The following is a 23,379-nucleotide window of genomic DNA, read 5'->3' as shown; positions in this document are numbered from 1 at the left end:
ATTCACTGTCGATGATAAAGATGAATCTCGATCAATCCATGACATACGTTTTCAGAATAACCCAAACCGATTCTACGATCAGGATAATAAATTGGAATCGAATTCCCACCGAAACACAACGATATTTCCATTTCATAATACTGCCGCCTCGAGGCGATCGCAAGACAGAAGAGATCACAAGAAAACCAAAGTACTGCAGTTTCCTTCGCCAATGTTAGGTTTACCTCGTGCCCCATTCCCGAAAACGAATTCTGTTTCAAAGTACCGTCCATTACGAAAAAATCGCAAACATCGAATCAAACTTGATCAATGTAAGGTCGCAGATTTTCAGATGGAAGCAAATGAATCGCAAACGGAAACACGGCGCATGTTAACCGATCTACAGACAATAGATTGGTTATCGAACGATACGTTAACGATATTCGATAAAGCAGTGCGACTATTTCAAACTGATACCTTTGATATACCCATTGCATTCACCGTACCAACGTTGCCTACCTGCATAGTCGAAATGACTACAATCGCGACAACGACGACGACGGCAGCAATGGCAACAGCAACGACAGCGACAACGACAGCGACAACGACAACGACAACGACAACGGCGACAAAAACCGAAGCCGTGGAGACGATGACAATAATGACGGACGAGTCTCTCGATCGTTACGATGAATTGCCAAACGTTGAAACAGGTTCCCTGCAAAACGAGTACCCTCGTAAGATCAAGTATTCGTGGCAGGTAGTTGGCAAAAGTACTCAAACATCGAGAACGCTTCTCGAAAGTTTGGTACAAGAAACTTTTGCTGACGATACATCAGTCTATACGTGTTCTATTAAATACTCCTGGCAAATCATTGGTATCGGTACTCAAACTTCGAAGGAGAATTTTGTAACTTCGGAACCTCACATTCTTGTTTCACGTTCCTCCGCTAGAGAAAACATAAAACGAATCGTTGACAAAGCGTCGAACAAACTGCTTACCACCATGAAACCACCTCGACGATATTCAAACAAATCGTTTCTATCGACCAGTCAAGGCACGCAAACGTGTGCCCATAAAGAAATTCAGACCAATGTCATCGAGTTTTATGCGTAACGCCTATAAATGGATTCGCTCGTTTTCGATACACAAAAGATCCTAAAGAACGACGAGCATTCGTATCGTATTGCACTCCGGCGACGATGACGACATTGACATTATCGGGTTAACTCGTGAGCATACCCTTGCAGCAGATTTTAGACTCGCTACAAGCATTTTCTACTCGTTCAAATCCATTTTTAATTTATATTTGTTTTTTCGGGTTCGATCGAGGATATATACTCGTTCCTGAAACGACAAACGTCTGTAGATTCTGGAGTAAAACTTGAAAGGATAACGACCAATCTTTTAAAAAAGCAGGGTACACTTCGCTTTTTGTATCGTGTCAGGATTCGTTTATTTGCATTCACATTTGTATCTCTCCAACGACGAGTTCGTACTCGTTGAGCACGCGTCGAATTACGTTAACGAGCAATATACCTTCCCAAGAAATATACAGCTTTTAGAAACCGCATGGTCAAAGAAAACCGTGGGATTCGCCTTAATATAAATTTTCAGTAATTGCGCGAGAATTTAAGGCGCGATACAAACTTTCCAAACAAGTTTGGTTTGATGGCTTAAACGTCGATGGACCACTGATCATCGAGATCGTGTTATTTTAATTGGCATAGGTTATCCGGAACATCCTCGACAACCGCAATGAATACACTCCACTATTCTACCTTCTTCCAGTTTTCCTTTTGGAACTCGACAAATACAATTTGTTCCAAAATTAGTGTCTCTGGTTTGTATGCAACGTAAACAGCACAAATTTTCATAACCCACTTTCTTCCATTTTGCTATCAAATTCTTATCCGCTATGTTCTCGTTCAGACAGTAATCGTAGAGTTCTGAAAAACAAAGAGAAAAATAAACTTATCCTCGTTGTTAGTGTCGCGAAAATGAAAATTCTGTTTCTGAAAGTCACTTCTAAATGATCCTTACCACGGCTTATAGCTTTCCGTCTGTAATACAAATCGTATATGTACCGTGACTTTTGATGATGGATTTTAAAAATTGGCCACAATGATTCTTGTTTACGTTTGCCTTCGTGAGGTTCTGTCTCGGCTGCGATCAAATAAACAAATAATAATGCGCTAATAATTACGAATGCGAAAGAAAAGAAGAGATAATAATATTCTATTGCAAACATAACCTATGTAAAGAGTATTGTGATTACCTTCTCGCATTTTTTGCTCCAGTTCCTCCAACGTTGGCTCGATCAATTCCCAACCGTCCGGTGGAGGTTTCTTACTTCTTCGTACTTTTGGCATATTACAATTTGGATTCAAAAGTTTCTTCGCAAAGGATACAACTATGTGTCTTAACGCCCGAGACTGAGAGCTATCACTATCGCTTTCGTTTTCATCGTCGATATTTGTTTGGGATCTGCGAATCTCCAATGCGAAGGGCACATACGTCTATAGTAGATTCTAGCTAGATACTGCTTGATCATTGCTACATGCATTGCATGTATGTACGTACACGTGCATCTATTCAGCGTAAGTTACACCATACAATCAGATTAGAAGAAATTACGGAAACACATTATACGCACATCTACGCACCCCCCCCCCCCCCCCCCTCCGAAGCCCTGCTACGTGCATGTATGTAATCATGAATTACGACACGACTCACAGTTTACGACTTAAGGCTCACGCTCGTAGACTTGAGCGCAACAAGAATTCACGTAACGTAACAATCAACTAAACTTCAAAGTCCAGTTTCTCAATGCTGTTATTTGATTTTGAATACGATGTCGACACAGTAGATTCTCTCAAACAATTTCGTATCTTCGGTTTAGTTTTCTATGCCTTAATTTTGCCAAAATTGATGTTTCACAGTGGCGACTTTTTTGGAGAAAAAATGAAGCTTCGAATCATGTTCGTAGAGCGCCAATTAAAGTAGTGACGAATCATTAATAACCCAACATCGACTGTCGGTAATGATGCACACAGTTTGAAAGATTCGCCATTACCCCAATTACATAGTGCTGTACGGATATCGTTCAGAACTCCGTGTTTTCTCCAAAAGAAATGCCACCATCGCTCAGATATTTCTAACGTAGAGGAATTGTCTGGAAACATTAATTTTGACGAAATTATGGTCACATACGTAAAATGCAAGCTCACCTAATAATATCAATTATGGTAGAATTGGAGCATTAGAAACTAAATCAGGGGCGCAAAATTATTCGGAATTTGTCCCCTGGATCGATATCGTGTAAGAATATCAAGCGATAACGACGCAAAATGTAATTAGTTAACATAATAATTAGCCAAACATCAAAGATTGGTTAATTACGTTTCTCAGTATCGTTATTCTCACTGCTTTGTGAGAAAGACTGAGACGTTAGTCTCTATGTCTTCATGAAACCAATTCTACGAATTATCGTTTGCTTCAACTTTCTCTCGCTTTATGAACAAAAAATGTAAAAACTTTTGCCGTAGATTCGTGCGAAAAATGACATCGTGAGATCGAGAAGAATGGAAAAAGATGATCAAGTTGGTTCGGTGTAGTACATATGTATTTGGTTGTAACGAGCACGTTGTAATACGGCTGGTATTCCCTTCGTCCGCGATCCTTTCGATGCAAAGGAATTCATGTCGTGCGTCATCGTTTGGTTTATCCATCGCAGGAATCCTTATCTCTCCTGTTGACGCGCAATTGCTGATGCGTAAGGTCGATACCCTGTATTTGTGCAATACCTCAACTGGTGACAATACTTTATTGTAGAAACAGGGGAACACGATAGTAAATTGAATATCGGAACAAAAAAAAGGGGGGGAAGGAGCAAAGTCGCTTTATACATATGTATATATAAGTATAAAAAAAACATGGAAATATTACAAAAATAAACAAAACCGTGTATCAGCAGAGTAGAAACGATGTTTTACGCCAATTCGATAAGTAACACTTTTACGCGACAGTTATTTCTGGTCCGTTGATTCAACGTTGTTCCGATCAACATCGATATTGTCGTTGCTGTTGTTGTCTCTCGGTATTCTCTCCAAATCGGATTTATTGCGTTTTCCGCGTAAAATTGCACAGGCTGAAAGATTTTCACGATGCAAATTAATCAACTGAGCCAAGCGAAGTTTGGCAAGATTCATTTGCGACGACATACTGTCATATCCTGAATCGAGTCTGTCCAATTCGCTGCTGATGTTATTTAGCATCTCTAACAAAAATCCTTCTCTTTTGCGTAGCTGGAGATCGTATCTGTTCGTAATTAATAACGTAATTGCAATCATTCCAACCGATGCAACAATCGCAAACCCCAGAAGACTCTTTTGCAAAAATGTCATTATGTTTGAAAGACTTAGAAAATACTTCATTGGAGATTGTTGCGATTGGCCTCGATGTTCCAATTTTATCACTCAAATCCTAGTCTTAAACATCTTTTGTTTCGGTCTTCTTTTTCTTCGTTATCTCCGACGTGGCTGCACAATCGATGATTCTCTTCTTTCGCGGCTTCGCCCATTCCACGCTCAGGATTACGTATCTATGTACATACATACGTATATTGCGTGCTACACGAATCGCTCAACGAACTACCAAATTTTTATCGTCTCGTAGTTTCGCCTTGCAGTTTCCGACAACACAGACCCTTTGAAGCGGACGTTTCGGAAAAGGAGCTGTGTCCACGGAAAACTACATTATATAGTTACATACTTGTACGGGTCAACGTGCGTTGCATTCTCGTTTCAGCGTTTCGCGTCTCGCGTCGCGGTTGACACTCGATCCACTTGATATTCATCGCATGGTTACCGATGCTCTGCTCTCTGGACTGGGGCTCGTTCTTTTTTGGGCGCGAACGCCCACGTTTTTTTATCTATTATTAAATGCGCGACGTCGGATGCAAGACAACAAGCTGCCGCGAGTCGTGACGCGTAGTTTACTCCAGTTCGCAAGAACGATCATCTTTCCTTCATTCCTTGTATAGACTTGAACTACTTCTATAATATATGTATTATTGAATGCCCAATACTTACAATGCGAATATATAGGTATGTATAGAGACGCGGATGCGGATTGGGGGTAAAAGGTGTGAGACGATACAAAACGCGAACAAAATGGGAAACTTACCGGAAGAATTGAAGACGAAAAGAAACTTCTGACGCGACTTTAAATCAGCCGCGCAACTTTTTGCTCGGCGATTAATCGAGAAAATTGTGTCGGAGCATCGACGAAGAGGAGCCTCCCAGACGTTATCCTTCCACGAAGCTAAAAGCAAAGCGTAATCGCCGTTCCAATCGAGATTTATTCTCGCCTTGAACGTTGGTATTACGGAAGCCTCCAGAAAGGCGGCGTATCTTGGAGGCAGACAATTTTTCGGCCAAGAGACGCCGGACACCGCGACGGGTTTCATTTGGAAAATTCGAAAAATCCGAAAATAGAGATTCGAATGCTTTCCCGACTCCTTTGACTGTTTGACAAAGTCCTTGAAACGAAAGCCTCCGTGACCAAGGAACAAGCTCGAATTTAGTCGATGATCTCGCGCTCCTTGTCCGTGTCCCCTTCCGCGACACTGGCGTTTCTCGCGGCTCTCTCCTAGCCTATTTTGCGACGACCACGATTGCGACCACTCGCGTCGCACGTAAGTGCCGGTTGCCATAACCGTACACGATGGAATCAAGCACGCATAGTCGGTGTAATATGTCCAACGCGCTATCCAACGACCTCCGCCCGAATAAATCCGAAAAACTCTTCTAGCCCAGAACCCTTTGTCGACGCTCTCGCACTTGATGCTCAGCCAGAGGCCGCCGATCTCCGCCGGGAACGTCGGAGCTTGATGAAACAACGGTGGGCTATACTGCGTAGCGCGTAACACGTTACCACAAATTGGACAGAAAACAAGCTGAAACACATAAAGACGTACACGGCTCAAACGTGTCTCATTGTCAAATGAAACGAGAGACGATTACGGATGCTCACGATTACCGTATCAGCGCGTAGCAACGCCATGGACTGCAACCGGTTCGGCGTCCGCGTACCAAAGGCTTTCCAGTGTCTAGCATTTGGAGGAGATGTCTCGCCGAGCAGTAGTTCCACGCCCGATATTCTCTTTTCGACGCGTATAAGACTTAGTTCCGTGAATTCGATGCCCAACGTTTCCAAACAATCCAAAGTATCCCGGTTTCTCGAAATCCGCAAACGACTTTCGAAGGAATTCGTGTGTAATTCATGGGTATCGATGTTTGCGTCCGATGAACCGTAAATCGACCGTTCGTAGATCGACTCGGCTCGGTAAGGACGCCACTTTGTTTCCACGGTGTCATCGCTTGCACAAATCGCATTTATTCTGCGCCGAAATTGACGCGCAACCTTATTTATCGAGAAGCGGGTTTAATCAACGAGCAGTGAATATCTATCTGTTGGAATTCCGCAGACGCATAGTTACGCGGGCGCTAAGCCCAAGCCGTAAATTGTCTACGAACTGCGTCTACGTGCAGATTTACAAATACGCGGATAGTTTACCTGCCTATTGTATGGTATCAAATGAACCGAGTCTAACCGAGCGTTCGCTTCGGTCGCACCGGAGATCCTGATGAATGACGACGACGACGACGAGATTTCGATGAAACCACGCGCTACGATGGCGTAGGTCGCGATGCTGCACGATTCGTCGGCGTAGTGGTATCGTATCAGAACGAACGTACCATTCGCAAAGAAACTATATTTTCTTATCACATTCGCCTGTTCAGGCCCGGCACGCGTTTCACACCTAATAAACAATTTTAAACCAAGCGAATCACAAGGCTGCTTACAATCAGCCAAACAGCTGCTTCGAAATAAACGCCACTCACTGTTGCGAGAGCCAAATCGAATGCAACTTGAACGGCGAGTCGTCCGATGTCATACCTCTATCTTCGACAGTAGCCTTTGCCATGATTACATCGCATCGATGATCCTCCTGCGATATTAGCAAACCACCGTGACCAAAATCTGCGCAGAAAAATTTATATATATATATTATATATATATTTATATTATATATATATATTGTTTCGCTTACCCGCAAATAGACAAAGCGTAACGCTAACGATCAACGAGAGCATGTTTTCTTCTTTTTAATAACTCGAAGCTCGAAATCCAAAATTACGCACTGGTTTTTATACAAAGGACCGGTCAAAAGCAAATCGAGCCTTTGTTCGAGGAGAAATATTTTATTTTCCACGACAAACTTGACTTGCATCGAAGCCACCCCAACACGGTATTTATCCGTATCCTTATCCCTTCCCAACTTTCTCACCTCGAATCAGACAATGGCGAACGTGACATGTGACCACGCGTTTACATGCATGATGCACAACCCATTACTCGCTTTGCATACCTCTCTTCTCTCGTTCGAAGCTACCGAGATCATTTGTGTCGTCCGTTTACTGATTTTCAACTTGAACGCATCGTCCGTCGTTTCTACCAAATCGTTCAACGTTTCCTATGCGCTCTTATAACATGCTGCATGCATTCATTCCCTTATGTCGTGTAGGCACATCGCGCGTTGTCTCCCTCACCGAGATTTCTTTTCTTCCTCTCGTTTTAGACCTAAGCATAACTACTACGTGCGGTTGTTATTCTAAAATCTATATACTACAATCTACAATTTCTACACTCTATAGTCTACAGTTTGTACGCGTTTATTTAGAATCAAACAAAAGTCCGCGATTCCAATTGATGCTATATGTATACATATAATACAAACAAGGATAGTTCCATTGCTTGGCTTATGGGCGAGGGATGCTGGTACCAATTATGCTCATCTATATGTCCAATTGCCCAGTATATATGTACTAGGAACGGGCGATTCTATTTGTTTCAGAAATTCAATTATTTTTAATCCCCTCCCACCTACTGTCCCATTCTGTTCTATATGGAGCTTGATTTGTGGTTAGATTTATGTATACTTTCTGATTGCCGGAATCGCCTACATATAGAATACCGCGTACGACTGCATACTGTCCGAATTGAGACGGAAACCGACGCTAGATGCAGATGACTCGGAGTAGGGCTAATGAGAAAAACGCCAGTACAAGAGTACATGCTGGATGCTACACGACGGTCAATGCTATTGTGATGCGACGCATCGTGTGTAGCATCACTACCCTCGCCTCGAAGCCTCTGCGATAGTTTCCGTCGTTTGTACAGCGCCAATCGAGCTAGCGGCAAAACGCCAAACTGTTAGTCAAAACAACTGTTAACAATTTTCTGTACCTGTTTGAGCATTTTGCCACCACTTAAATTGGCGCTGTACAGACTCATCAATTCGAGTCTTTGAGTAATCCCTGAACGTTTAGTGTTCAGACTGATCCATGAACTAGAACGGAACTTTAAGAAAAAAATATGGGAGTATTAAAACTTGTATGTAATTGCAACGTAAACGTCTTCGTTCGTCGTTAAAATAATCTATGATTATCGAGAAAATATATCGAAACGACATATACGATAGCGATGTTAATGTTAAGAGAACAAGTAGTGGTTATTAGCGAAGCTGATTTCGGTTTCTGTCGAACCAGATAGCAACACGTGTGCTACGAAAACGATTTTTAAACCGCGTTCGAGATGGCCAAACTTTATTCGTACTACACGTTATGTCCGCTGATCGATCAACAAAATTTGTTAGGTGTTGAACAAGATTCGGAAAGTGGATGTGCAATTGTGACATTAGGAAGAAATATTGTTATTCGATACAAGGTAAATCTTCGCGTTACTTTCTCAATATTTACTTCTCTGGGGAAACATTTCCCACGTACCTACGTTTCTATATTCCAATAGAAGTATGTACCTTGATATCTTCTTTTATAGCTACAGGATCCAAAGCAGTTAAACAGTTGGACAAGCAAAGATCGATTAACGTCGCAAGTTATATACGATAAAACAACAAGTCGTTACGCAGCAATATTTAATGAGAAAAAGTTACGTGTGTGGTCGGAAAACGAAACAGATCTAAATACCATCAAAGGTTACAAATTTCAATCTCCTCTGCATACGATCCTTACTTTCGAAACATCTCCATCCGTAGTGGTACGCAAAGACGGTGCTAGTGCTTCGTTAGAATGGACTATAGAAAACAGGAAGTCTTGGTCCAAAGAGGGAATATTACATATGGATGAAAAAATTCTGGACTGTCGCTTGATACGTACAGGCAATAGAATCAATCTGTGCCTCTTGACAGAAAAGAAACAGATATACACCTGTGTTGTGGTTAAATTAAACAATACAACCTATTCTCAGGATGCCGATCGAGCAAGGCGAATGGAACTTAAGCGAAGATCGGAAAAACTTGTTGGTTACACTGTCTTGCAAACCAAACACAAAGCATGCTTTTTGACATTATGTAAGTCAATGGTCGTTGTGTTTCCCGCTAATTGAACATGTACGCATCTACAATTTTCTGAATGATTTTCCATTTATTAGGGTCTCATGGCAGATTGTACAGCCATTCTTTGATGGAAGCAAACAGCGAGTCCAGCCCAAACGCGTTGATCGGTATTGTCAGCAATATAGATACCAAACATCCAGTCGCCATTACTCCATTAAACGAGACAACATTAGCAATTTACGGGGCTGACGCTTCGGAAGAAGGAGCTGTGTTAATGATTTATAATATTCAATTCAAATTGGTTCAAGATATACAAAAATTGAAATTATATACAAAAGATGCAAAGTTGTGGAAAATCGAAGATAAACTGTTACTAGCCGCCAACAGGCATTTAGCAATTGCACCGTATCATCTAGCGCCCCAGAAAATAGCAACGCTACTTGGTTCGTCGTTACGCTTCAAGCGTACCGATGAAACCGAAGAGGACGACGACATCGTTGTAATACAGGAGTCGACTCTGGCTGAATGGGAAAAGAATGAACCAACCATCAACAAACAGTCGATTGAGAAACCGCCGGCGAAACTGTCCAAACAGATATCATCTTATGTAAACGAAGGCTTGAGCGATTCGGCGATCCAAGAGATATTAATTCCGCAGCTGATAGAATCGAGAGACGTCGGGACAATCGTATGGTGTCTAAACGTTTTCAAAGACTTGCCAGAAAAATTGCTAACAGAACTTTTGATCTTTACCCTTCGAAGTTCCGACGAAACTTTCTTACCAACGCAGAATGGTACGATCGAACATTCATCAAAGACCAAGAATTACTTCTCGAGAAACGCATTTCTCGATCAAGTTTTCAATCTTACTTATTCCGACGTTTCTTTGGCCTCCTATCTTAAAAGTGCCTTAAACTTTGACGAGATCCTACGACTATTGCAGTACTTGACACAAAAATTAGCTGATCGAGATAACGAGTCTTACGACTGTCTTGCACAGGAACCCACGGATAAACAGTTATATGAATGGTCTAGCCTTTTATTGGAATCTCACTATCAACATTACGTATTGTCACGAGATCCGGAAGTATCGACGCTTCTCAATGAACTTAACTGCGTCTTGGACGATCATGTAAGTGTTTTTGCGACTCGCCCAAAATTTACTTTAAACCTCCATAACGATGTGTCTTAATCTAATCTTCATTATTATCGCTTACTGACTAATATCTGTTTTAGCTACATTTATTAAGGGACATGGAAAACTTGAGACCTCTCATCAAAAGGATCATTAACGGCAAGTCGTTGAAATTACTACAGAAAGATCGTAACAAGTTCTATACAATCGAGGAAGTGAAACTTTACTGATATGTAACATAGTAGAATGTACCAAATGCGAACACAAGCTATGAAACAATATCGAATGTTCAAATTCTTCATGGAGAGAAAAACTATGGTCTTTTATAATGTCGTTTTGATCATCCGAAACTTCACTTTCGTTCAACACAAACAGAAATGAAACTCAAACTATTCATATTTCCTTCTCATCGGTCCTATGATGCGGTGCGGCGTGGCGTCCATAGATTAAGGACAGGCAGGATTCAAGTTAAGTACCCTCTTAAGAACCCTATGCACTATACTCGAGTATCGTGTGTGATTACAATCATCCCTTTGATCTCTTCAAAATAGTTAATTCATTCGTTCATAGGAGTTGTTAAAATTTCTTCTTACTAGTATTCAATGCGATACAATATTTCTCTGATGACAAAATTAAATTACAGCAAGTATGTTTGGAAAAAAGGCTGTCTAACCTTAATTCTCATTTGTATAACAGAACGAAACCAATGAAGCAATACTTCGATTCATTTGGAGTAACCACCTGTCTTTGTTCATCTAGATTTCCTAAATCTTCTGACGTCTGTCTGTAGAATTATAATTTTACTGAATATAAGTTCTACATAATTATACTTTTGATAAGTAACAATTATAACAAGCAAGAAACCGAAGTAACGAATAAATAATGTTTATTTTTATTCGTAACTACAGAGCGCTTTCGTTTATTCCGACAAAACCCACGCACTACTAAACTGTGTTGCGGGGATTTACATCTATAACCCGTTTACGTATGTTTTCGTTACGATCCCGACAGCAAAAAGATTACGAAATTATTTCAGCTGATCGACATACGGTACAGTATTCAAATCACCAATGGCAGCCATGCTTAACTTTCCATTTACTAATTTTTCAGCAACCTGCAAATATATTTACGATATAGTAGTACACAAATCAAAGACAATTTGGTCGAATTATCAATTTACGTACAGATTTTACGTTTGACGCAGAAACATTTTCGATATCAGCAATCAATGATGCTGTGGAGGAGACTTTACCCTTCATCAATGCTTGACATTGTAAATTTTCTAACACAGCAGCTCCATTATCTGCATCATTTAAAATTTCTCCTTTCAATATTGCTTTACCACGAGCAATATCACTGTCGGATAACTTCAAAGTTCTCAACCACTTGGCGGCAGTTTTCGTTAACTGAAACGTAATTACGGTATACCTACATGGAAGTACGTTTAAACGACGATACGTCATGACACGTATTCACAGTTCATCGGCAGCTACTCACGTTTCCTGCTACATTGGGTGAAGAACAGAGAATAAAGCCAAATAGTCCCGAATCGGTGTAACTGGCATTCAAACTTGATATTGCAAATGGTTCTGAACCTGCAGTATCCAACAACTGTTTCTGCAACGGACTCGGGCTGCATCCCCATTTAACACGTGGTCCAGTGCCAGAGGCCCTTTGCAATACAGCACATGCTAAAGCGTCCTTCTCATTCTTCAAACTAACACCTTCAACGGCAACTGCGACGTTAGCTAGACCACTGGCTCTTTCCTTACGAATCTCTCCACCGTGATACTTCGATGGTTCGATTGCACAATCTTCCGAACCAATAGATAAATTACTTGCTAAAGCAGTAAGCTCTGATAACGAAACGCCTGTTCCTACGACCGCACATTTCGGTCCAGTAAACCATTTATTGACAAAGTGCTGCAACTGTGTAACGAAGGTAAAACATCATTTCATAAAAATTTCATGATAATCTTATAGTAACACTTACAGTTTCCGACCCAATTTTTCCTAATTGACGTTTCGGAGAATACAAAGAGTATCCCAGTCCGGTACGATAGGCAGCTTTGTGCAACTGCTCCAGAAGCAAGGTTACATCGGGTAAAGTGGATAACTCATACTGTAGTCTAGGTACCTCATCCGATACTTCCCATGGTTTGAAGATTTGTTTAGTCGCGACATATTCCAAAAATTGAAGAGCCTCTGATCTATGAGAAAAGACAATAGTAATCCATTGGTGGAGTACGTTAGTTGGCAAACATTCTGTTGCAACAAATATTTACAAATTATTCCTTGTGACTTGTAACGTGTACGCGATACTTTCTCGATCTCCGGTTGCGGTTAAAGTGCCACCCATCTGCTGAATATTTCTGGTTATGGCAAACCCAGATGCGCAGGCTGTACTTAACCCAGTAGCATTCCGTAAATGATGGGCCAGGCCTTGTGTATCGTAAGATTCATTTCGTGATCCAGCTCTATAAATAAATCACTGTTAAGACGAAGAAGAAATAGAAGGTTCGTTGAATCAAGTGTACAAGCTTGTAACACTTATACTATAAATTACCTGAATACTATGGACACCTGGGCAACTGGTGAATTATTATCATAAGCGGCAACAGTGACTTTATTGCCTAAAACTTGACATTCGGGAGTAGTGGCGACAGAAGGCTGAGCAGCTGCTGTAGCTGCGTAATGCCTGATCTGTGAAAAATATTAAACAACCTGAGTGAAGGCTACAAGATTTATATGAAAAATATTTGCAATTGCACGATCTTATTATAGCGAGGACAATCGTTACTTGACTATACATGAATCATTAAACATGAAAAATAACGAAAATTTCAATTTGAGAGAGAGAGAGGAAGAGTAATTTTTAATACGAATTTGTTCTGGAAATCTATACAGAAGGTATGACATACAAAACGATATCGAATCGTTTACATAACACCCATGAGTTTCATCGCGTCGTTTATCACCCACAAATAACATTCTCCTTATTTAATTGATATTAAAATAAAAATATAATCTTTACCGTTGGACTGCGTAACAAAGACGATCGTGCGACCGAACAAGCCATTTTCCCAGTTCGTAATGACTTTAACAGCTTCTTCGTCAAAGTAGAATATGGGACAGACTCTAACAAAGCTTATGCTCATAGACTGCAGATGGCGATGGCGATGGCGTACAACTTCAAGTCTGTGGGCCATAAGAATAAGATAAGGATAGAAGAATTCATGAAGCAGCAGGACTGTCAGGTGTGGCGACTACCTCCGTCATTCACCAACAGATGGATTCCTTTCCCGAAAGCTACCTAGACCGTCCCTGTTTCTATACATATATACCGCCAAACCGTCCTTACCCTTATCCCTGTCTAAGGCAGAGCCCGCTAGAAAGCCTTACTGACGAGTCTACTAGCGGGCCCAGGACGAAACACTCCTCCCTCTCTTTTCCTCACTCCTCGCTAAACCAAATTTATAAAACCTCTTAAAAGCGCGCCACACAGACAACAACCGGGGCTGCCACCTATTGTCAAATTGTAAAACAAATTTTAATATGAACATAAATCATATACGGTTGTTATAATTACAGGCCAGGCTCGGTGTCTTGCACATTATTGGTGTTTCAAGCGTATACGAATTTATCCTTATAAATATATTATATTTATATTTTGTACGCTAAACCTATAAAACGCAAAAAAATATATATATTTTTTGATGTACTATTTATTTCATTTATAATGTTAATGAAGTCAATACAAATATGGCGTGCTATATTTGTACTCGTAAACATTGTAATGTAAATTTTTTTCTTCGTTATGATAATTACCGCTGACATACCTACGAATAAATAACTGCAAAAGTTGATTCACCTGATGACCGTTTTGACAATTTGTTTTCGACGTTGGTATTATGCTAAAAATACAACAAATGTGTTGTATATATACACTTAGATAAAAACTTAAAAACTCGTTGCGTTGCTATTGTAAAATTGTAAAATTGAAACCATACATTTACACGTATACTTCGCTTATTTCCGAAAACATATCAACATATGTACATACTATACACACACATACATGTTTACATATATCCACGCTCACATAAATACATACATACGTGCCTGCATGCATACACACAACCGTGCATCTGTATGCCTACGTATCGTAAATGCTACAAATATGTTAAAATAACAGAAAATAATTATCAAATTCCATTGTTTTGCCTACAGTGTGCACTTAATGTCTGATCAATTTGGCACAAAAGTTCCACGATTTCGTAATCTTTGGTTCGAAAAGACACTTAACAAATAATTAATACTCGATCATTTGGAAGCTACTCGCTAGCACTTCGCTACGAACATTGCAACTGAGATACAGCGTTATTTAATATTTGAATATAATACAATCACATATGTATTTAATGTTCGCATCTACAGTTTACAAATGAAAAAATATCATGAACGAATGTACTGGATTGTGCGTACATTACAAAATGCATAGCTCATTTGCAATCCTCGTGATACTACAATTCATATAACTATAGATAATAATATTGATGCTTATATAGGTGCGTACCATGACTAGAATAAAAACGAACGTTTAAAAGTTTTTGTCGCTATGCGTAATGGACATACTTACACAGCTTATAGCGCTAAATTAGGCAACACGCTCAGCTTATTTAGCGGATTCTAGACTGCCTCAAACGATTAAAACGATCATATGCGATTTACTCGAAAAATAAACAGGATAAATAGAAAACGCTGTCGAATTCAATCAAGAGTTGAACAAACAGTTTGTTGATGGTGATAACGAGCAACAATCGTATAAAAAAAATTATACACATGTATGCAGCAATGTCAGTAGACTGAAAGCAAACATATTGATAAATAAAGAACGTGTAAACGTTCTCTGTGCTGCAAAGATTTTCGCACTATCATCCCGCTAATCTCATATCAGTCACCTAAGAAGAATCTTATTACTGCCTTTTAGAAACATGTAGTATAATCATATCGACAAATTTTGCACTTTTCAGGAGAAGTTTGTGTAATATGAATATGCGTTTTAAAGGCTAGATACTCGAAATAGTAGTACGTAATTTCTTTGATCCGTGGGTCGCACTTTTGCTCATGGAACTAACGTTCCTTCTACGATTTTGTTCTTAATTTATCACATATCTTAAAAAAATAATGTCCGTTTGAAAAATAATAAATACGTGTCACATTTCGCTATATACTTTTACGACGATCGTGTTCTATCGGTCGACTACTATGATCGTACAAAATCTTTAAAACGTCTTTGTTTACTCGACGAGTTTACGTCACTGCATTTTTTTACATTTGTGCGGTTCTCTAATCCAAAATTGTACTTTTGCTCGAAAGGTAGGGAGACTTTGATCGATATTCATCCATCTATGTCACTTTTAACATAAAATCTTCAATGTTTCAAACTGTACAAATACATTCGAGTAAAAATGCAATCGAATCACAATGTTTTATAATTAGTTGCTATCATCTTCGTTCTAACGTGACCAATTAAAAGTTATCATCGATACCTTTACAATATACGATATATTTATTTATGTTCAGCAAAATAGCTCAAACAGACCTAGGCTCCTCAGCTACACCAAGCCGAGTTAAACTAAATTGAATTTCAAAATAGCGCAATGATCGCATCGATTGCTGGCACAAGTAACACGTTCGGACAGCAAACATCTGTTCGGCAAAGTTTAAAAATCTTAACTTTTGAAGATAAGAAAACACTGAAAAGAAAAACTATTGTACATATAGTAATATCAATCTAATTAACCCACTTGGTGAACCAGCTGAACACGAAATAATCGATTACAAATCAGTAATAGCCAGAGTAGTGATGGTATGCTTGCCTAGGTGTATGATACGGTGTCGGACTTACAGGATAACTCGGATTGTAGCTTGATAGAGGTGGTGGAGGCGGCGGCGGCGACGGTGGGGAAGACAAAATTCGACCATCCGCCGGGTCAGTTACGACATGCTGAGCACCAGAGCTAGTCGATTGTGGACTCGTGATAACGCGTGCTTCGGATCCGTGCAAGTGATGACCTCTTGATAAGGCGAGATCAACGGTGTGTCTACCAACAGGAGTAAGATCTAAACTTGCAACCCTCAGTATATCGTTATGAGGATACGGCGGCGGTGGCGGAGGTAATGGTGGTGGTGGTGGTGGTGGTAGCGGTGGTGACAATGGTAGTTGTGACGACGGTAGTGGTACCGAAGTCGATATAGATGAATCCGATGCAGATGCAGTTGCGGATACAGATGTCGATACCGATCCTGATGCTACTGCGGATGTTGTCGCTGGTATAGACTCTGGTACTGATATCGGTATCGACACCGGTACCAGAGAAGATGATTGCGACGATAGTTCCGATTGTGATTGCGATTGTGACGCAGGTGCTGCGCCAGATGAAGAAACAGAAGACGAGATCGAAGGTGTTCCTGCTACTGTTACAGACGGTGCAATTGTCGACTGAGAAGACGTCGAGAGAGGCGGAGGTGAGATTGAATAGCTACCCGTTCTACTGAGATCGACAGTTTGTCTTTCCGTAATCTCATACAAATGATGGTGATGATGATACCGCGCAGTATTTTGTATCTGTACACTGAAACCGTGGTGAAATCCCCTCGCAGTCATGTCCAAACCTTGAAGTTCTCCACCATTTAGAACAAGAGGCTCGAAACCTGATCTTTCCCTGGGAAAGGTTTCATCGATGGTATCGTATTTGTAAGACGTTGACAGACCCAATTGCATCGTTTTTTCTTTGACAGAGAGGCTGAGGTTCTGTGCTACAGTATCACCCTCGTCGCTCGACAAATTATCGGTAGATGCTGGATGATGATGATGATGATGGTGATGGTGATGATGATGATGAACATCTTGGTATCTAGAATTTGGCGTTGCCGACGGTGACATTACATTATCCTGCTGCATGTGAACATAAGTGTTGGGAGAAGAAACGCGCGGCATATCCTCATGATGTAAGTATTGATCGATATTGTGCGTTCTAGGTGTTCCAATATAATCGATCGATCGATGGAGTTGGTAGTCGACGTGTAAATGAGTAGGGGGAGTATCCCGATTGTCCGGTGTAGGTGCCGGAGACATCAATTCCTCCTGTTGTTGAATGTAAGAATCCAAATGACTTGGTGATCTCTGAGGTAACGGAGACTGCAACTGATTCGAGATTGAATAAAGATTGGTATCGCGATCGTTATCCTCCAACATCGGACTAGATACGGCGCCTATATCTCTTTCAGCAGCGTCGAGAGCAGCTTCGACTAGTAAACTAGCATTCGCGCTCTCGGTTCTTCTGTAAACGCTGAGCCCCAACTTGCTTTCCATAACGCTCTGCATTCTTCCTGCATCCGATACAGGCGACAATACAGTTTTTTCGTCAACTTCTTTTCTGGTGTCCTCAAACTCGTAAGCGTTTCCGACAACAACGCCCGACGTTGGAAAACGCGGGATCGTCGTCGCGTGCGACGTTGCATTTATATTCAACGTAATTGACGGATTGAATTCACCTAGCCACTTTTTACTGCCTTTACTCTGTAATCTTGAAACGCCGTATATATCCGCCTCTATACGAACATTTTCCATTGCCGAATCTAGAGCCGTTACCATTAATGGTGGTGGCGGCGGCTGTTGTGGTGGCGGCGGTGGTTGCAGCTGCAACGTCAACGGTGAGGGTGACGTTAACGGTGACGGTGATGACGGTGGCGATATTAAAACGCGTGAATTATGTTCCACTTTGTATTTGCCTGTAGCATTCGTTCCAAACTCGATTACATTTGAATGTATGAAATTACTTGGCGTTTCAACTGGCAAGTTGTCTTCGAAGTTACCCTTGTTCAATGATGTTAGACTATTGTTGTTGTCCTGTTATAAACGAAATCACGAATATTAGTACTTGTTAAATAAACATTAACATCGTTCAGACAAACCTGGACTGTTCTGCTGGGTCGAGGTATTTTACCACGACCAACGTCTTCCACGAGGCCACCGCTGTACGCATCGAAAGTGTACGCGACCGATCGTTCAATTTTTGGCATCATTTCTTCTGTGAGACCGTGTACTTTTTTGTAATGAAATTGTAAGCATTGCTTTGTAGTGAAAGCGGCTTTGCAACCGTTTTCTTTGCATCTGAAAATTAAACGCGAAATTAACATAAACCGATGCGCAATAATTCGCGTGCGTGTAATGGCTATTCGAAACATTCAATATGGACCTTACTTGAACGGTTTTACGCCGCTGTGCGTTAGCATGTGTATCTTCAAATTACTTTTGTTTTGGAACATTTTGCCGCACCTGTCGCAAGTCGCGGCACCAACCACGTCCTTGTGATGAACTTCTTTCATGTGACGTTGAAGAGCGGCGCGTGATCCCAGAAGTTTTAAACAAAGCTTACACTGAAACTCGCGCAAGACTTCGGACATATCTAAACAGAAATCCCGAAATACTTGTTAGAAAAAGAACTCGAAAATCCAATCAAATTGCCTTCGTACAAACCCGACACGACGAAGAAACTTTTAAGCTTACCGCTGTGCATTCGTTTGATGTGAACTTTGAGCTTTTGCGGTTGACAAAATTTACGTCCACAAAAATCACACAACGGCCTTGAACGTTGAGGATTCTGCGCGCATCCATACGTTCGATGCATTTCGAGATAATTCAGGCGTAAGAAGAACTTTTTGCAATACTGACACTGATATGCTCCTTGACCTTCGTGCAGATCTGCCGCATGTTTCATGATATTGTCTTTACCCAATACAGCAGCTCCACACACCTAGAAAATCAAAACCGTAGGCGTTATTCATGAAACCTAAATAAAATCTGAGATCTATTACTTTAATCGTTATTAATCCGTTATTAGAATCCAAATTCATACGAGCTTACCTTACAGTGATATTTTCTTATTGTCAAACTGTAGTTTGTGTCATGGAAAATGCAACAGTGCAAACGATAATATATCGGATGGGTAAAGTTCAAATTGCAACCGCCGCAGTCTAAACACAGAAAACAGAATAAGCGTTTCATTTAATTCATACTCGAACGTTTAATCGTTTTCATCGCAACATTCACCATCGATGCTGATATTGACAAAGATGATACCATACTCGTTTTGTCTACTTTATTTTTTCTTGTCCAAGCTGAAGATTGCGAATCCGCCCAATACGTTAGCTCCATTCCTGATACAATATTTTGTGTTGTAACTAGATGTAATTCTCCTTGCTTCGTAATTACAGCAACACTCCTTTCTTCCTTTGTCTCTGCTGGTCTAATGTAACGAATCCAATTACTTTGTAGCGGATTGGTAGTACTAACGTAAGAAGTTTTACCATTGGTATCTATCTAAAGGAAAAAGAAAGTAGAATATAGTGTTTTAGCAGAGAGATCTATTCCTATAGTCACGTTTAAATTATACATTATTTTGAGTACCAAAGGGGACGGAATATTCTTTAGACAGTTCAAGATGAAGGAGCATTTTTCATAACATTGTAACTTAAGCGTGGTAAAGAAATAAAACACAGGAAGTGAATGCAAAATATATGACTTGTTTTACAAAACAATTTGTACAGCCCAAGTGTACGGTAAAGGTTGATAATGTGTAATAGTGTTGATAACGAACATTGCGCCGGTTTTACCTCCCAAATATGCCGCATGGAAAAATCGTCAGGAATGTCCATTTCCCTAACTAATCGTCCTACAAGAGGCCCCAGTTTCACGTGCATAGGAACAGAACTTTTGGCATATATCCCGAGTCCGTGATCCGAATTGGCAACCCTTAATTCAAAGCAATCGGGCAACGAGTCACGGGCATATAGCGGTCGATCGTTGTCTACCATCAACCGTTTCTCTTCCTTTTGGGTTTTCATTTTTGTTTTACAATGATCCATCGAGGATGAATCATCGTCCGATTCGATATTATCCTCGGTTGTTAGCCCATATCCATCGGACATGGGATCGTCACAATTTATGGCTTTCAATATTTCTGAGTTCTCCTTATGCTTGTTCAACCAATCTTCTAGCGATATGGAGTCTGGTATCGCGAATTGCGGGGTTGTCAATGGACAGGCATCTTGCAAGTGTCGATTATTGCATTCCTGACAAAGTTTTATCCTAATAGCAAGCCTCTGTGGCTCGGATATTAAATGTTCGAAGTTTCCTTCGGTTTCTGGTCTTGCGACTACAATAACCGACGATACATCGTCAATTGCCGGACCCGTATCTTTATCGTCTTGTATGATTAAACCATCTTGCGGCGCTTTCCGTACATCGTGATGTTTGCGATTCCTGTGTTCACTGTTATGTTTGTGCCTTCTCCTTTTGTGCTTATGCACAGAATCCTCTATAAAATCTTCCGATGAATCCCCCTTTGTATTTTCATCTTCATCTCCGTACATACCATATTTCAAACGCTTCCGTCTTTTTTTTAATTTACGTACGTCCGTTTCATCCACTTCAACAAAATTTACATTTAATGCAGCCACATCAGTGACTGCATCGCATTTTTCGTTATCGCTAATGCAATCAAAAGTACCAACATCTGAAACATGTTTCTCCTGTTCTAACTTTGTAGTCGGTACATCGCTGGTTGCATCCAGTTTGTCTAGTACTGTGTCTACTAGTGTTTCCAACTTACTGAAATTACTTTTAACAGCAGGCAATGTTGCTGAACCATTTGATTTAGATGTTTCTTTCTTCTCATTTATAGACACCACATTTTCTACATTAACATCTTCAATGTTAGAATGAAATGTATTCTCCTTCTTGCTAATATTATCTATATATTCTATACTATCTATTTGTTCAGTCTTCGATGAGATAGTTTTATCTTCACTAGCAGTTTTGCAAACACTATGATTTGTGTTTAACTCGACTTTGTTTTTCTGTGGTAGCTGATAAATATCTCCCTCTGCACAAGGTTGTTGCTTGTTGTCCAACTTTGTATTTCTTATCAGGGGTTTTGTAGATTCTATAGATACGATTGTATCAACTGTTTTCAAATGGCGTTTCTTTTTACGTTTATCCTTACGATGTTTAATTTTATTCTTGTGATGTTTGGATCCTGGATCGCATCTATTGTATAATTCCACTTCTTTGGATAACCTGGCTGGTTCCGAGATCACAGAAGTTTCATGTTCAGTAATAACAATACCACTTTGTTTCCTCAAACTCCGTCGAACATATTCTCCTGAATCTTCTATCGATAAATCTGTCGAGGCCATTTGCATTTTGTTTTTCTTAATTCGTTTCGTCTCAGCCTCCTCCTCTCCATTCCGTTTGCTGCTGTGTCTACCGGTCATACAACCAATTGTACACATTAAAAAGGATCAATTGACAATGACTCTTAAATAATGTATTATAGCCAATTAATCTTGAGATAACATAAACTTGAAATAATAAGCTCGTAAAAGATCACACATTGACTTGTATAAAAAGAAAATGTTTACCCAGATACAATCGACGTTTTAACATTTTTTCGGTCCTCTCTTTCGCTCCAGGAGAAAACAAATAGTTATTACTTGTTTTACGGAATTTGAATGAACATAAAATTATCGATTGCTTTTATATCCAACATAAAGTCCGCAAGATGGCGATTCGACTAAGACGCTGACATAAAAGAGGGGAAGTCCCGTCAACGAGTGACAAAGAAAATTCACGTATTGGTGATATAGTTTTTGTAGTACCAATGAAACGTTAACAACAAATCGAACATTATTCGATCGAATATATGGAAAAATAAATAAATAAATAATCATAGACTAATAAAATAAGTACATGGTATGTTTGACACCTACCTAAAAGTTGACTCTGCCAGATCGAGCAAATAAACAGCAACATCTTCGTCCGTTGACAGACCCAGACGCTTTTTAAGAGATAGCCAACGTTTGCCGTTGGTAAGACCAATACGAACGCTGCGAAAGTGTCTCGTTTCCTGTTCCGGTACGACGCCAGATTTATTGGTTCGATGATGAGAATTTCTCGTTAACCCCAACTCTCTCGCATGCCTCGTATTTTTCTTCGGCATCACTACATTATAGATCTGCCGGTATTAAAGCGGCGAACTTGAAGGTATCGCGGAGGTCGCGCACCGCAACCGGTATTATCCTATCCTCTTTATGCTCACCGCCTAACCACCGTCGCCCACTCCGCCCGCGCCTGTTCCACCCACCCTTCGCACTTGCCACTCACACTCACGAGTCACGACACGACACGACTCGCCACCCCGTACCTGAACCCGACAACCTCGCAATCTCGCAACCTCACAATCACTCGTAACCAATCGCACCCATCACGAACGTCATTTACTTACTTCCCTTCTTCTGCTTGTTCGTTATTCTCCTTTCCCTTCCCAAGTCCATGCCCCACGCATCCCGCCGTCGCGATCATCCTCTTTTATCGATCCTGCTGTCTGCACTTCATCGCTATGTACTCACATGCGTACGCTTATATATACGTACCATCTATACACAAGCTGCTGCATCCATACGCACATGCACGTATGTACATCTATACGTACACGTACCATGCGTACGCATCAAACCTGTGCCTGTGCCATGCGTTAAACACATGCCTACGCGCATCCATACATTACGTGATGCATACGCGCGCCAATAATATGTATATATGTAACTGGCAGTAACACAGTCAACTTGCGCTCCGTGTCTCGTATTTCGAGCCGGCTCGCGAGCATCATTTCTCTATGCGTATAGTAATTCCTAGCTTATATTGTAAGATGTGAGTAATGACAGTTAAGATCAAGTAGGTTCTCTAATATTAAAATAATTGTGTCCTTTTTTTCA

The 23,379-nt window shown here is 40.5% G+C and overlaps 5 protein-coding genes and 1 long non-coding RNA gene across 9 annotated transcripts; 1 reads left to right on the top strand and 5 right to left on the bottom strand.

The window, feature by feature from the left end:
- Positions 1 to 1,400: 1,400 nt before the first annotated feature.
- L(1)10bb (BUD31-like protein) lies at positions 1,401 to 2,662 on the bottom strand. The gene is made up of 3 exons (XM_078178182.1): positions 2,259 to 2,662; positions 2,024 to 2,146; positions 1,401 to 1,929 (listed from the first exon to the last, which is right to left on the bottom strand). Exons 1-3 carry the CDS (start codon positions 2,350 to 2,352, stop codon positions 1,712 to 1,714), a joined length of 435 nt encoding a protein of 144 aa, XP_078034308.1. The 5' UTR covers positions 2,353 to 2,662; the 3' UTR covers positions 1,401 to 1,711.
- A 980-nt stretch (positions 2,663 to 3,642) lies between these two features.
- LOC144468967 (uncharacterized) lies at positions 3,643 to 4,873 on the bottom strand. The gene is made up of 3 exons (XR_013493896.1): positions 4,754 to 4,873; positions 4,206 to 4,583; positions 3,643 to 4,130 (listed from the first exon to the last, which is right to left on the bottom strand). It is a non-coding gene; the product is annotated as an uncharacterized LOC144468967 (long non-coding RNA).
- A 157-nt stretch (positions 4,874 to 5,030) lies between these two features.
- Positions 5,031 to 7,251, bottom strand: LOC144468888 (protein APCDD1-like). Its single transcript, XM_078178683.1, has 5 exons — positions 7,098 to 7,251; positions 6,889 to 7,027; positions 6,560 to 6,806; positions 6,023 to 6,406; positions 5,031 to 5,939 (listed from the first exon to the last, which is right to left on the bottom strand). The coding sequence occupies exons 1-5, from the start codon at positions 7,138 to 7,140 to the stop codon at positions 5,070 to 5,072; spliced, it is 1,683 nt and encodes a 560-aa protein (XP_078034809.1). The 5' UTR covers positions 7,141 to 7,251; the 3' UTR covers positions 5,031 to 5,069.
- A 1,126-nt stretch (positions 7,252 to 8,377) lies between these two features.
- LOC144468290 (nucleolar protein 11-like) lies at positions 8,378 to 11,438 on the top strand. The gene is made up of 4 exons (XM_078177657.1): positions 8,378 to 8,773; positions 8,885 to 9,416; positions 9,497 to 10,533; positions 10,638 to 11,438. Exons 1-4 carry the CDS (start codon positions 8,642 to 8,644, stop codon positions 10,764 to 10,766), a joined length of 1,830 nt encoding a protein of 609 aa, XP_078033783.1. The 5' UTR covers positions 8,378 to 8,641; the 3' UTR covers positions 10,767 to 11,438.
- Positions 11,406 to 13,726, bottom strand: Uqcr-c2 (Ubiquinol-cytochrome c reductase core protein 2). Its single transcript, XM_078177658.1, has 7 exons — positions 13,571 to 13,726; positions 13,103 to 13,239; positions 12,822 to 13,013; positions 12,530 to 12,746; positions 12,034 to 12,465; positions 11,721 to 11,942; positions 11,406 to 11,650 (listed from the first exon to the last, which is right to left on the bottom strand). Exons 1-7 carry the CDS (start codon positions 13,613 to 13,615, stop codon positions 11,564 to 11,566), a joined length of 1,332 nt encoding a protein of 443 aa, XP_078033784.1. The 5' UTR covers positions 13,616 to 13,726; the 3' UTR covers positions 11,406 to 11,563.
- On the bottom strand, positions 13,653 to 23,058 carry LOC144468288 (uncharacterized). 4 transcript variants are annotated; one of them, XR_013493790.1, is made up of 11 exons: positions 22,890 to 23,058; positions 22,375 to 22,606; positions 22,027 to 22,071; positions 20,218 to 21,868; positions 19,690 to 19,924; positions 19,469 to 19,578; positions 19,112 to 19,358; positions 18,806 to 19,010; positions 18,517 to 18,715; positions 14,376 to 18,451; positions 13,653 to 13,734 (listed from the first exon to the last, which is right to left on the bottom strand). XR_013493790.1 is itself a non-coding variant. In XM_078177650.1 (10 exons), exons 1-10 carry the CDS (start codon positions 22,936 to 22,938, stop codon positions 16,385 to 16,387), a joined length of 5,040 nt encoding a protein of 1,679 aa, XP_078033776.1. In that variant the 5' UTR covers positions 22,939 to 23,058; the 3' UTR covers positions 14,267 to 16,384. The 4 variants fall into 4 exon arrangements, 2 of the variants coding, with proteins under 2 accessions (XP_078033776.1, XP_078033777.1); XR_013493791.1 differs by lacking the exon at positions 13,653 to 13,734 and adding an exon at positions 14,139 to 14,219; XM_078177650.1 differs by lacking the exon at positions 13,653 to 13,734 and having other exon boundaries at positions 14,267 to 18,451.
- Between the last annotated feature and the right edge of the window lie 321 nt (positions 23,059 to 23,379).

The sequence above is a fragment of the Augochlora pura genome, chromosome 4 (assembly GCF_028453695.1).
Source record: "Augochlora pura isolate Apur16 chromosome 4, APUR_v2.2.1, whole genome shotgun sequence".
Lineage (NCBI taxonomy): Eukaryota > Metazoa > Arthropoda > Insecta > Hymenoptera > Halictidae > Augochlora > Augochlora pura.
This window is presented reverse-complemented; position numbering and strand designations above follow the sequence as displayed.